The sequence below is a fragment of the Schistocerca cancellata genome, chromosome 4 (genome assembly GCF_023864275.1).
Source record: "Schistocerca cancellata isolate TAMUIC-IGC-003103 chromosome 4, iqSchCanc2.1, whole genome shotgun sequence".
NCBI classification, from domain to species: Eukaryota; Metazoa; Arthropoda; class Insecta; order Orthoptera; family Acrididae; genus Schistocerca; species Schistocerca cancellata.
In genome coordinates, this window is record NC_064629.1 from 103189806 (window position 1) to 103203043 (window position 13238).

Below are 13238 nucleotides of genomic sequence, written 5' to 3' on the forward strand. Positions count from 1 at the left end.
GTTAACGAACTGGCTGTCTTCGATGTACTTGATCCAAGTTGCGTTCCAGCAACCTGTCTTCACTGAAACAGAGAAAGGTTGCCGAGTTTGCCTCACCTACGGGAGAATATGAAATACGGCCATAATTCATACGGAGACAAATTTGCTTCACTATACACATAGGGGGAAATCATCATCACGATAAAATAAGAGAAATCAGGGCTCGCACAGAAAAATTTAAGTTTTGGTTTTTCCTGCGTGCCGTTCGAGAGTGGAACGATAGAGAGACAGCTTGAAGGTGGTTCATTGAACCCTCTGTCAGGCACTTTATTGTGAATAGCAGAGTAATCATGTAGATGTAGACTATATCGAACGAAACACGGAACGAACGAATTACCAGTGTCATTTTTCCTGGAAGATGTGGCAGTTCATTGATATTGCGCACCATCATTGCCCAGTCTAATCTTGTACACCATCTCTGACATCTTGTCGTTACCTTACAGACTGGGTGTGGAGTCTTCACGGTTTTGATATTGCACGCGTCTCCCCATGGCAGAAACGGTATTTCAAGGTAGAAATAGAACACCTAACTTCTCACGCAATCTGAGTGTGGGTGGAGTCAGCTGCCTGATAAAATTACAATGATTTTCGCAATTTAACACTCAGACAAGTAGCCCAGTTAAAGAAAGGGGCACCCACACTGTACAAGCAACTAGCTGTGTAGCTGATGCTTGAAAATTATTTGGAATTTTACCATCGCTATTCAGTTTTGTTGTCGCCCGCCAGCTAGTTTTGGATTCATAGTGTAACTTGAAACCGTTCCTGTGTACGGCGAGTTACTCTCGCTAGCAACCGGATTGGGGTACAAATTGTGCGTCCTATGACATTTGCTGCGAAGTTCCTACAAGCGGAGTTCATTAGCAGTTACCGTACCACAGTAATTACTTTTGTTTCTGAGACCAAAATGAAACAAATGAGATGGAGTCAAGTGTAACTGAAACAGTGCTATATAAACAAATGGCTCTAGAATATACATGCAGCGACTTCACTCAGCTGAAACACAGCACAGAATGTATAATTTAATGACAAGGCTCTTGGGAGCCGCGGGGAGCTACTCTCGAAACGTGTAACGCTGAAATATTGGCTAACAAATGTGACACGATTTCCAATCCCAACACTAACATTTAAGTTACAAAAATATTCATTTCCAGGAATATTCATTACCAGGAATATTTTTCTGTGTCACGTCCTTACAGTGTTTGCTGTAGCCTTCCGTGCCAGAATAACATACACTCTGATCAATGTTATCGAGGCCTATATACACGTACCCAGCGAATGCTTTACCACACGTTAACACCAGACCGTTTCTAAATTTTAATTTCAGTGGCCAATTCTTCCCTAAACAGTATGTTAGGTGAGAAATTTCATACTTCAAACATTCACGAGAATGGCTGAAGTATATGAAAGAAATGTATCTTCGGAAACTGACACATACGTTGGAACAAAGGCTTGCACAATTTAAATTAACGTATTGATAATATGAGGTTATAATTTATAACTATATCCATATATATATTATATTATAAAAATGTATGTATGTACGACGTCACCTCCAACTACTGGTCCGATTGCAGCCAAACTTGGTACACATATCTCTTTTGTTTGGAAAGAATGGCTATGGAGGTTAAAACCATCTACCTATCAAAGGGGTAGGAGTTTGGGGCGAAAAAAGATTGTAGCCCACTACTCGCGAATACCTAGACTTCATTCAGCCAGTATTTGAGAATAAGAGCACTTAGTGACTTGCAACAAACTTTTCACATAATGTCAATCGTTTACGAAACTTTTTCTCGCGGACCACCCATAAAAAATGAAAAAAGGGGAAACGTTTATCGGTTAGTACATTTTCGCTGTTCATGCAGTAAAGCTGCCACATCTGGCATGATGTTTTAATTTATTACTTCTTTACTACTAACTGCTTTCGTGGCGCATTTTGTAGACAGTATTCACATGTACCGCTGAGTGAACCAGCAACAATATATCATTGTACGACACATGGCTCAGGAGATGTGACGTCAGGGACAATGAGATGCGTGAATACCTGTTGCATTATGCACGAGGCTTTAATTTATTATTTCTTTAGTACTAACTATAGTCGCAACACATTTCACCGATAGTAGACACATATACTATAGGATGTACCTGCAAAATTACATTCTTTTACAGCTCATAGTTCAGGAGATACGACATTATACACATTAAGCTGCATGGAAACGAAACAGTGACGCGAAATTCGCTAGATATACAAGTGAATTGTGCGCATATATATATATATATATATATATATATATATATATATATATATATATATATATATAAAACTCCTCCTAAGCTGCTGGAACAATTTCAGCCAAACTTGGTACACGTACTATTTACTGTCTGGAAAGAAATGCTGTGGGGATAAGAGCCAACAGCCTCCTACTGGAGTGGAGTTGACAAAGTACAGAGAGAAAGGGGGGAGGGGGGAAGATGGACAGAGAGGAGGAAAGACAACAAGGTGAAGAGGAGATGGACAGCAGGGAGGTTAGGAGAATATGGACTCAGAGAGGGGGTGGAGGAGATGGATGGAGAAGGTGGAGAAGGAGATAGAAAGAGAGAGGGAGAGGAGCAGATAGACAAATAGAATTGGAATAAATATGTACCTGGGCAATGCTGGGTACCCAGCCAGTATATTACAAAAATGTATGGGTGTTTGTATGTTTTTCTGTGTGTATATTCCACGTATCCTACTAAGTCACTGGACTGATTCCAACCAAACTTTGTACAGATACCACTTATTGTCTGGAAAGAAGCAATCTCGAGGTAAGAATCACCTGCCTCTCATTTGGATGGGCATGGGGCTGAAAATGGGGTGATAAAGGAGATGGATAGAGAGAGGATAGAGGATGCACACAGTGTGGGAAGAGGAGATGGAGACTAAGAGGGGTGAAGGAACAGTGAGGAGGCAGGTAGAACCAGGACAATGTGTTAGGAGGCAGGTGGAAGACGGACAGTACATGAGGAGGCAGGTGGAAGATGGATAGGATGTGAGGAAGCAGGTTGAAAATGGGCAGGGTGTGAAGAGGCAGGTAGAAGAGGGACAAATTGTAAGGAGACAAACAGAAAAACGGACAAGGATGCAGGAGATCAGAATAAGGGGGACAGGGTGTGAGGAAGCAGGTGGAAGATGAACAGGGTGTGCAGATGCAAGTGGAAGAGGGGCAAGGTGTGAGGAGACAAGAAGAAGAGGGCAGGAAGCAGGTGGAAGAGGAATGGGGTGTGCAGATGCAGGTGGAAGACGGGCAAGGTGTGAGGAGATAAGAAGAAGCAGGGCAGAGTGTTAGGAAGCAAGTGGAAGAGGGACAGAGTGTGAGGAGGCAGGTGGAAGAGGGATAGGGTGTGAGTATGCAGAGAGTGAGGAGGAAGATGGGAGAGTGACAGGGTGTTGGGAGGCAGGTGGAAGAGGGGCAGCGTGGCAGGTGGAACAGGGACTGGATATGAATAGGCAGGTGGAAGAGGGAAAGGGTGTGAGGAGGAAGGAAGATGACGGACAGCGTCTGAGGAGGAAGGAAGAAGACAGACAGGGTCTGAGGAGGCAGGAGGAAGAGGGATAGGGTGTGAGGAGGAAGGAAGAAGATGGACAGGGTCTGAGGAGAAAGGAAGAAGACGGAGAGGGTGTGAGGAGGCAGGAGGAAGAGGGATAGGGTGTGAGGATGCAGAGAGTGAGGAGGCAGACAGGAGAGCAACATGGTGTGGGGAGGCAGGTGGATGGTGGGCAGGGTGTGAGGTGGCAAATGGAAGAGGAACGTGGTGTGAGGAGGCAAATGAAAGCAGGAGTGTGGATGAGGAGGCCGGTAGAAGAGGGAAAGAGGGTGAGAAGGCAGGTGGAGCAGAGATAAGGTGTGAGGTGGCAGATGGGACAGTGCCACAATTTGAGGAGGTAGGTGGAAGGATGACAGGATATGACAAAGCAGGTTTAAGAGGGGAGAGAGAAATGGTACAGGTAGGTAAATTAGAGGGTAGATATGAATGTTACCTGATTATTTTGATAAAATCGTTTCAAAAAAATTTGGTATATAGATGACTCATTTTTTGTGTAAAAGTAGTTTACTCCCACTAACCTTAGGGATGCAGATGGGGTGATATATGTAAAAATGTTCTGAAACACTCTATTGAAATTTATTTCCTGTATTTAATTGACTTGTAATTCTTTAATGGTGCTATTCGTCTTTTATTTGTGCTGCACAGTGTTTAAGTCACGTCGCCAAAATGAGCACTAAGAGCCAATATTTTTTTCAACATGTTTCCGGACCAAAGATCACGCCATGTAGCTGAATATCACGGATAAATTTAAAATTGGTTCTCGAGTCATTCAGTGTAAAACAGCAGAGATTCAGGCACGTATGTGTGCATTGTGAGTGACATTCGTGTACGGAAGCGATGCCGCGGGTAAAACGCTAGTTATAGATAAAGCTTGATGTGCGCGGTAACTTTAGACAGCCTTAATTAACGTACATAAAAATAACGTAAAATATATACACTCCTGGAAATTGAAATAAGAACACCGTGAATTCATTGTCCCAGGAAGGGGAAACTTAATTGACACATTCCTGGAGTCAGATACATCACATGATCACACTGTCAGAACCACAGGCACATAGACACGGGCAACAGAGCATGCACAATGTCGGCACTAGTACAGTGTATATCCACCTTTCGCAGCAATGCAGGCTGCTATTCTCCCATGGAGACGATCGTAGAGATGCTGGATGTAGTCCTGTGGAACGGCTTGCCATGCCATTTCCACCTGGCGCCTCAGTTGGACCAGCGTTCGTGCTGGACGTGCAGACCGCGTGAGACGACGCTTCATCCAGTCCCAAACATGCTCAATGGGGGACAGATCCGGAGATCTTGCTGGCCAGGGTAGTTGTCTTACACCTTCTAGAGCACGTTGGGTGGCACGGGATACATGCGGACGTGCATTGTCCTGTTGGAACCGCAAGTTCCCTTGCCGGTCTAGGAATGGTAGAACGATGGGTTCGATGACGGTTTGGATGTACCGTGCACTATTCAGTGTCCCCTCGACGATCACCAGTGGTGTACGGCCAGTGTAGGAGGTCGCTCCCCACACCATGATGCCGGGTGTTGGCCCTGTGTGCCTCGGTCGTATGCAGTCCTGATTATGGCGCTCACCTGCACGGCGCCAATCACGCATACGACCATCATTGGCACCAAGGCAGAAGCGACTCTCATCGCTGAAGACGACACGTCACCATTCGTCCCTCCATTCACGCCTGTCGCGACACCACTGGAGGCGGGCTGCACGATGTTGGGGCGTGAGCGGAAGACGGCCTAACGGTGTGCGGGACCGTAGCCCAGCTTCATGGAGACGGTTGCGAATGGTCCTCACCGATACCCCAGGAGCAACAGTGTCCCTAATTTGCTGGGAAGTGGCGGTGCGGTCCCCTACGGCACTGCGTAGGATCCTACGGTCTTGGCGTGCATCCGTGCGTCGCTGCGGTCCGGTCCCAGGTCGACGGGCACGTGCACCTTCCGCCGACCACTGGCGACAACATCGATGTACTGTGGAGACCTCACGCCCCACGTGTTGAGCAATTCGGCGGTACGTCCACCCGGCCTCCCGCATGCCCACTATACGCCCTCACTCAAAGTCCGTCAACTGCACATACGGTTCACGTCCACGCTGTCGCGGCATGCTACCAGTGTTAAAGACTGCGATGGAGCTCCGTATGCCACGGCAGACTGGCTGACACTGACGGCGGCGGTGCACAAATGCTGCGCAGCTAGCGCCATTCGACGGCCAACACCGCGGTTCCTGGTGTGTCCGCTGTGCCGTGCGTGTGATCATTGCTTGTACAGCCCTCTCGCAGTGTCCGGAGCAAGTATGGTGGGTCTGACACACCGGTGTCAATGTGTTCTTTTTTCCATTTCCAGGAGTGTATATTAGGAATTTTCGCTAAGTCTTTTTCTGTGAAGGACAGGATCACATTTAAAAACTGTTTTAAAAGAGGACAAGTTGCGAAGAAATTAGAGTTTGAAACGCAATTAACGATTCTTACACTTACTGAAGATCAGTAAGTTGTTTACTTAGTATCTGGCCTGCGGGACTAACGTTAGGAAATGTAAATGGCGTGTTGGTTTCTTATAGTTCCTGATCGCCAGATAATGTGTCAATGTGCTGGCTTAAATGAGAAACAACTTAGCAGCGTGGCATGGAGTAAGGTCATGTGACAAAGTTAATGATGACCCTGTCATTGAAAATGCACGTTAATCCCCCAGTCTGCCTTTGCACTATCCTAAAGGCGGATTAACTGCCAAAGACTCCAGACTTTGCGCAAATGTCGTTGATTAAATTCGAAATCTGCCCACAGTGTCTCATCAAGTGAGACACTTTTGATGGTGATACTTCCTTTCCCCTCGCTGCCATTCGAGAGCAGTAGGCTAGGTGCCGGCGGCGGGTTTCGGCCTCTCACTTCTCTCATCTTCATCAAACTTAAACGTAACACCACACTACACACACATTCATTAAGTCACCGACCTCTTACACTTCGCGAAGGAAACGTGTCAGTGTCAGAGGAGAACAGGAAAACCGTTCCAATTAGGCGGCTGAACCTGTCCTTCGAGATATACCGGTTAACAATGCCATATGACTTAACTTTTACTTATTAGTTCTAAAGACTAAGCGTAATCTGGCAACGACGGATAGTTTCTCTTCAAATGTGAAAATGAACACTATAGACGTTCACGTGAGGCTTTTCAGTGCAGTACACCTGCTGGAACCAGTGTGGGATCTACATGGTGTGTCACCTTCATACTTCGTGGTGAATAGAGCGTTAACATGTCTAGAAGCAATATGGGTCCGTTAGGCAGCTGCGTGTACTTTTGCAATGAACCGCCTCCAATGTGGTAAACGTTGCCAATGTTCTTCTGAACGACGCCATGTCGCTGTGCCCATCTTCTTAAAGCGCACAGTTCCTAAGTTCCAGCGTACTGTTTTGATTTTAATGAATTGGCTGGTGTAATACTCCAGCGACGTCACGTTCATGCTGATATTTTACAAATGGAATTAAAGCAAAAAATGACTACAAGTTTGATATTCCATGTTTGAGCAATAGTAGGATGTAACTCAAGGAATCGATTCTTTGGAACGAAAGATTAGTATATCAGACACAGATGTCACGTTTATAACGTACTGTAGTAACTCTAAGGCACATAAGAAATTTATCGTAAAAAGAATACCGCTGTTCGCTACAACACGCCATGTAAGACTTCCAGGACGTTGATTCAGCTTCGAGCAGATGCTTTGAAGTGTGACAGGAAACTTAAGATATACGAGTTCCGTGTCTAGGGGATAAAAAGAAAAGAAAAAGGGGTTGAGTGCTAGACCATCAATCTATAGGTCTCGCGTTCGATCCCTAGCCAATCCTAGGATTTTTATGCCGCACATTTCACTTCCTTCTCATCTAGCAATGTTTGTTAACGTGGAAAATTCTGATCTGCATAGTGATTTGGACTACATCTTGTTAAATCAGTTCGATGGTCGGAGGAAGGCAACGGCATACCACATCCAGTAATAAAGCACTGTAATGTTCACTACCCTTCGGTTTGATAACATTTTTACCTTTTTAGTTGCCTTCTAGACGGGAATGGTAGTTTTGCATGTTGTCAACTAGAACACCGGCTAATGGTCGAATACACACTTGCTCCTAATGACAGTCATCGAAGGTCCTTAATATTGAATTTGGGAGTGTAGTGTTAAATACATTTTCACATTTTTTAAAATTTGTATTTATTTGCACGTGTTATAGGTTTTTTGAAGTCCTATAAGCGAAAAAAATAGTAATTTCCATTAGTGTTATCTTAATTTTTGATGTACGGATGATTGTTGTGGGAGGTGAAATTTTCGTATCCAGCAATGACTGAAACTAGTATGAATCAAATAGGGAAAAATGGTTATTTTGGTATTAGTTTCGTCTAAAAACTACACTACTGGCCATTAAAATTGCTACATAAAGAAGAAATGCACACGATAAACGGGTATTCATTGGAAAAATATATTATACTCGAACTGACATGTGATTACATTTTCACGCAATTTGGGTGCATAGATCCTGAGAAATCAGTACCCAGAACAACCACCTCTGGCCGTAATAACGGCCTTGATACGACTGGGCATAGAGTCAAACAGAGCTTGGATGGCGTGTACATGTACAGCTGCCCATGCAGCTTCAACACGATACCACAGTTCATCAAGAGTGGTGACTGGCGTATTGTGACGAGCCAGTTGCTCGGCCACCATTGACCAGATGTTTTCAGTTGGTGAGATATCTGGAGAATGTTCTGGCCAGGGCAGCAGTCGAACATTTTCTGTATCCAGAAAGGCCCGTACAGGACATGCAACATGCGGTCGTGCATTATCCTGCTGAAATGGTAGGGTTTCGCAGGGATCGAATGAAGGTTAGAGCCACGGGTAGTAACACATCTGAAATGTAACGTTCACTGTTCAAAGTGCCGTCAATGCGAACAAGAGGTGACCGAGACGTGTAACCAATGGCACCCCATACCATCACTCCGGGTGATACGCCAATATGGCGATGACGAATACACGCTTCCAGTGTGCGTTCACCGCGATGTCACCAAAAACGGATGCGACCATCATGATGCTGTAAACAGAACCTGGATTCATCCGAAAAATGTCGTTGTGGCATTCGTGCACCCAGGTTCGTCGTTGAGTACACCATCGCAGGCGCTCCTGTCTGTGATGCAGTGTCAAGGGTAACTGCAGGCATGGTCTCCGAGCTGATAGTCCATGCTCCTGCAAACGTCGTCGAACTGTTCGTGCAGATGGTTGTTGTCTTGCAAACGTCCCCATCTGTTGACTCAGGGATCGAGACGTGGCTGCACGATCCGTTACAGCCATGCGGATAAGATGCCTGTCATCTCGACTGCTAGTGATACGAGGCCGTTGGGATCCATCACGGAGTTCCGTATTACCCTCCTGAACCCACCGATTCCATATTCTGCTAACAGTCATTAGATCTCGACCAACGCGAGCACCATTGTCGCGATACGATAAACCACAATCGCGATAGGCTACAATCCGATCTTTATCTCCTCCTTACGCGAGCCATCACAATAACGTTTCACCAGGCAACGCCGTGTCAACTGCTGTTTGTGTATGAGAAATCGGTTGGAAACTTTCCTCATGTCAGCACGTTGTAGGTGTCGCCACCGGCGTCAACCTTGTGTGAATACTCTGAAAAGCTAATCATTTGCATATCACAGCATCTTCTTCCTGTCGGTTCAATTTCGCGTCTGTAGCACGTCAACCTCGTGGTGTAGCAATTTTAATAGCCAGTAGTGTATATTATATTTAATGTCTTTGTTATAGGGGTTTAGACTTGGAGTTTAAGGGAATTCAACTTCAGTGAATATGGAAAACCGTATAAACTGCTTGTGTTGTTAAGAAGAACGCTTCAATTTTCCTTAGGGCATGAATTCTTAACAACGCAGGCACTGCAATATCTTATTTATTCGCCAATACCAGGTAGCAAGTTTCAGTTATAATGTCCTCCCTTGTACGGGAATTACAGAAAGTGGACGAGTGCAGGTTGTGACACAGGAACGGGGACGTATGGAAGTTTGGATATGACCGTGAGTCGCGCACAGTTGGCCAAAGCGGTTAAGGTGACCGACCGCTCGCGGAAAGTGGGAAATCGACGTCAGAGTCACGGTCCGGCACAAATTTTCATTGTCGTCATTCCATAATACAGCTGATTGTTGTTTGTGTTTGCAACTGCGAGAACATTTCACGTAAAGCGAAATGCCTCTGTGATGGCGAACGTAGCTGAAAGCAATAAGCGCCCGATGACAGCGCCAGGCGGCGAGTGCTGGTACTCACCACTGCGACGGCTCCCGTCTCGCTCATCTCTGCGGCTGACATGACGGCCAGGTACGACACGTTGATGAGCACGTAGCATGACGTCACCAGCGGGATGGCGATGATGATCGAGAGCGGCAGATCCCTGCGCAGCACAAAACCGCCCTCCTCATCTATTCCTCTCTCTGCCTCGTTCTTATGCGCAGTACAATCATTCACACAGCAATTTATTCTCCACAGTAAAGAGACTTTGGGTTTTAATCTGATAAAAACTCGTGGTACGCATGGAATATTTCTAGATCAGCTCAAGTACTGTGGTATTAATGGGACAGCGCTCGAACGGATTAAATCATACCTAACTGGAAGAGTGCAGAAAGTTGAAATAAGCAGTTCACATAATACGCAAAAAACTGGTGATTTCTCAAACTGGGGAACAGCAAGAATGGGGTGCCGCAAGGTTCGTTCTTGGGTCCTCTGCTGTTCTTAATATACCGGGTGATCAAAAAGTCAGCACAGATTTGAAAACTGAATAAATCACGGAATAATGTAGATAGAGAGGTACAAATTGACACACATGCTTGGAATGACATGGGTGTTGATGTTTTGGTTTGTGGGGCGCTCAACAGCGCGGTTATCAGCGCCCGTACAATTTCACAACCTTTGCTCAGTCCAATTTCGCCAATTTCCTGGATGATGATGAAATGATGAGGACAACACAAACACCCAGGAATGACATGGGGTTTTACTAGAACCAAAAAAAATACAAACGTTCAAAAAATGTTCGACAGATGGCGCTTCATCTGATCAGAATAGCAATAATTAGCATAACAAAGTAAGACAAAGCAAAGATGATGTTCTTTACAGGAAATGCTCAATATGTCCACCATCATTCCTCAACAATAGCTGTAGTCGAGGAATAATGTTGTGAACAGCACTGTAAAGCATGTCCGGAGTTATGGTGAGACATTGGCATCGGATGTTGTCTTTCAGCATCCGTAGAGATGTCGGTTGATCATGATACACTTGCGACTTCAGGTAACCCCAAAGCCAATAATCGCACGGACTGAGGTCTGGGGACCTGGGAGACCAAGCATGACGAAAGTGGCGGCTGAGCACACTATCATCACCAAACGACGCGCACAAGAGATCTTTCACGCGTCTCGCAATACTTTTTTTTTTTTTTTGTTCTAATAAAACCCCATGTTATTCCAAGCATGTGTGTCAATTTTTACCTCTCTATCTACATTATTCCGTGGTTTATTAAGTTTTCAAATTTATACTGACTTTTTGATCACCCTATATATTAATGACTTGCCATTCTATACTCACGAAGATGCAAAGCTGGTACTTTTTGCCGACGATACAAGTATAGCTATCACACCCAACAGACAAGAATTAACTGGTGAAATTGTAAACGATGTTTTTCAGAAAATCATTAAGTGGTTCTCTGCAAATGGGCTCTCATTGAACTTTGACAAAACACAGTAAATACAGTTCCGCACAGTAAATGAAATGACACCATTAATAAATATCGACTTCGATCAGAAATCGGTAGTTAAGGTAGAATATTAAAAATATCTAGGTGTATGCACTGATGAGGGGTTGAAATGGAAAAAACACACTGAAGATCTGCTGAAACGTTTGAGTTCAGCTACTTATGCTATTAGGGTCATTGCAAATTTTGGCGATATACATCTGAGTAAATTAGCTTACCACGCCTATTTTCATTCTCTGCTTTCCTATAGCATCATATTCTGGGGTAACTCATCATTGAGTAAAAGAGTGTTCATTGCACAAAAGCGTGTAATCAGAATAATTGCTGGAGCTCGTCCAAGATCATCCTGCAGACACTTATTTAAAGAGCTAGAGATCTTCACTGTAGCCTCACAATATATATATATATATATATTCACTTATCAAATTTGTTATTAACAATCCGAACGAACTCAAAAGTAATAGCAGTGTACATGGCTACAACACTAGAAGAAAGGATGATCTTCACTACTCAAGGTTAAATCTAACTTTGGCTCAGAAGGGGGAAATTATGCTGTCACAAAAGTGTTTGGTCACTCACCTAATAGCACCAAAAGACTGACATACAGCCATATAACATTTAAAAGGAAATTAAAAGAATTTCTTAATGGCAACTCCTTCTACTTATTAGATGAATTTTTGGATATAGTAAGTTGGTAATTTCGCCAAACCCCACAAAAATATTAAAAATATTAAGTGTCATGTAATATTTTGTGTAATATAATATCTTGTATAGACACCTTTTATTAACCTGAAACGTTCCACATCATTACGAAGTGTCGTATTCATGATCTATGGAAAAAGTACTAATCTAATCTAATGTAATCTAGGCTATCAAGATGGTTTTTGCATCTGAGTGAAGAAAAGTTTTATATTGTTGTGTACACAACATGCAGCTTACCTTTCCTTTCTAACTTATAACTTCGTTAGCAGTACCATTTCATGTCTTCACTGCCGCGTAACTGCAATGCACTTCACACTTATAATATGGTTGCCAGTTAAGAAAATTAAACACGAGAACAGAAGTTAGAAAATGAGTGGTCTTCGAAATATGTCAGTCAAAGATAAACCCATCTAGTAAAAATGGCTGGGTTTAAGCAACATTCATTGCAGCATTCAGTCAATGTCCTTATTTTCTGCGGTATATCACTGCTAATCTGAACACAATCATGTGCAGTTCGTTTAACAGTTTTTACTGCTACATAGCTGGAAAATGCTCTGGTTATGTCCCTCTCAGTTTTTCACTTTGATGAACGAGTAAACCGAACTATCTAAACTTACTTATTGTGGTCATTTCCACTACGCTCTATTTGTAGCCTCATTGTTTCTCTGCAGCTTCGCCAAATCTGTTTCTGTTCTATTTACACTCACTCCATCCTCTCAGATAGTTCCCCCATTTCTCCAGGCGTTGCCTACTTCCCTCTTTGGTTACATGTTATCATGTATATCATCAGAAAGCATCAAATAGTCGATAATGTACCTCTTTCCTGATACCGTCACCAAAGATGTAAATTATGTTATTAATTTAATTTTGTTTACTTTGGTCAAGAAGATGACAGAAGCATAATTTTGCAATAGAATATCTTAATTTAAGTTGGAAAGAATTTTCAATTTTCTTTTGTTAGGTGACTTAAAATTTTCACTTCTAGTCTACTAGAAGTATCATTCACGTTATTATTGAATTTCTGTTATTCACATGTTGCAAACACATCGATAGAGAGGCATAAAACAGGTAAATGTACCACTACTACTATACTACTATTATTACTACTACCGTTGTTGGTGC

The 13238-nt window shown here is 43.6% G+C and overlaps 1 protein-coding gene across 2 annotated transcripts in view; it reads right to left on the reverse strand.

Annotated features, from left to right (window-relative positions):
- The window catches only part of LOC126183785 (b(0,+)-type amino acid transporter 1), a 573882-nt gene that overhangs the window by 102971 nt on the left and 457673 nt on the right, over positions 1–13238 (reverse strand). For both annotated transcript variants that reach the window (XM_049926022.1, XM_049926021.1), the window contains exon 7: positions 9941–10064. In XM_049926022.1, coding sequence (XP_049781979.1) covers positions 9941–10064 — 124 coding nt within the window. The remainder of the gene's footprint in view (positions 1–9940; positions 10065–13238) is intronic.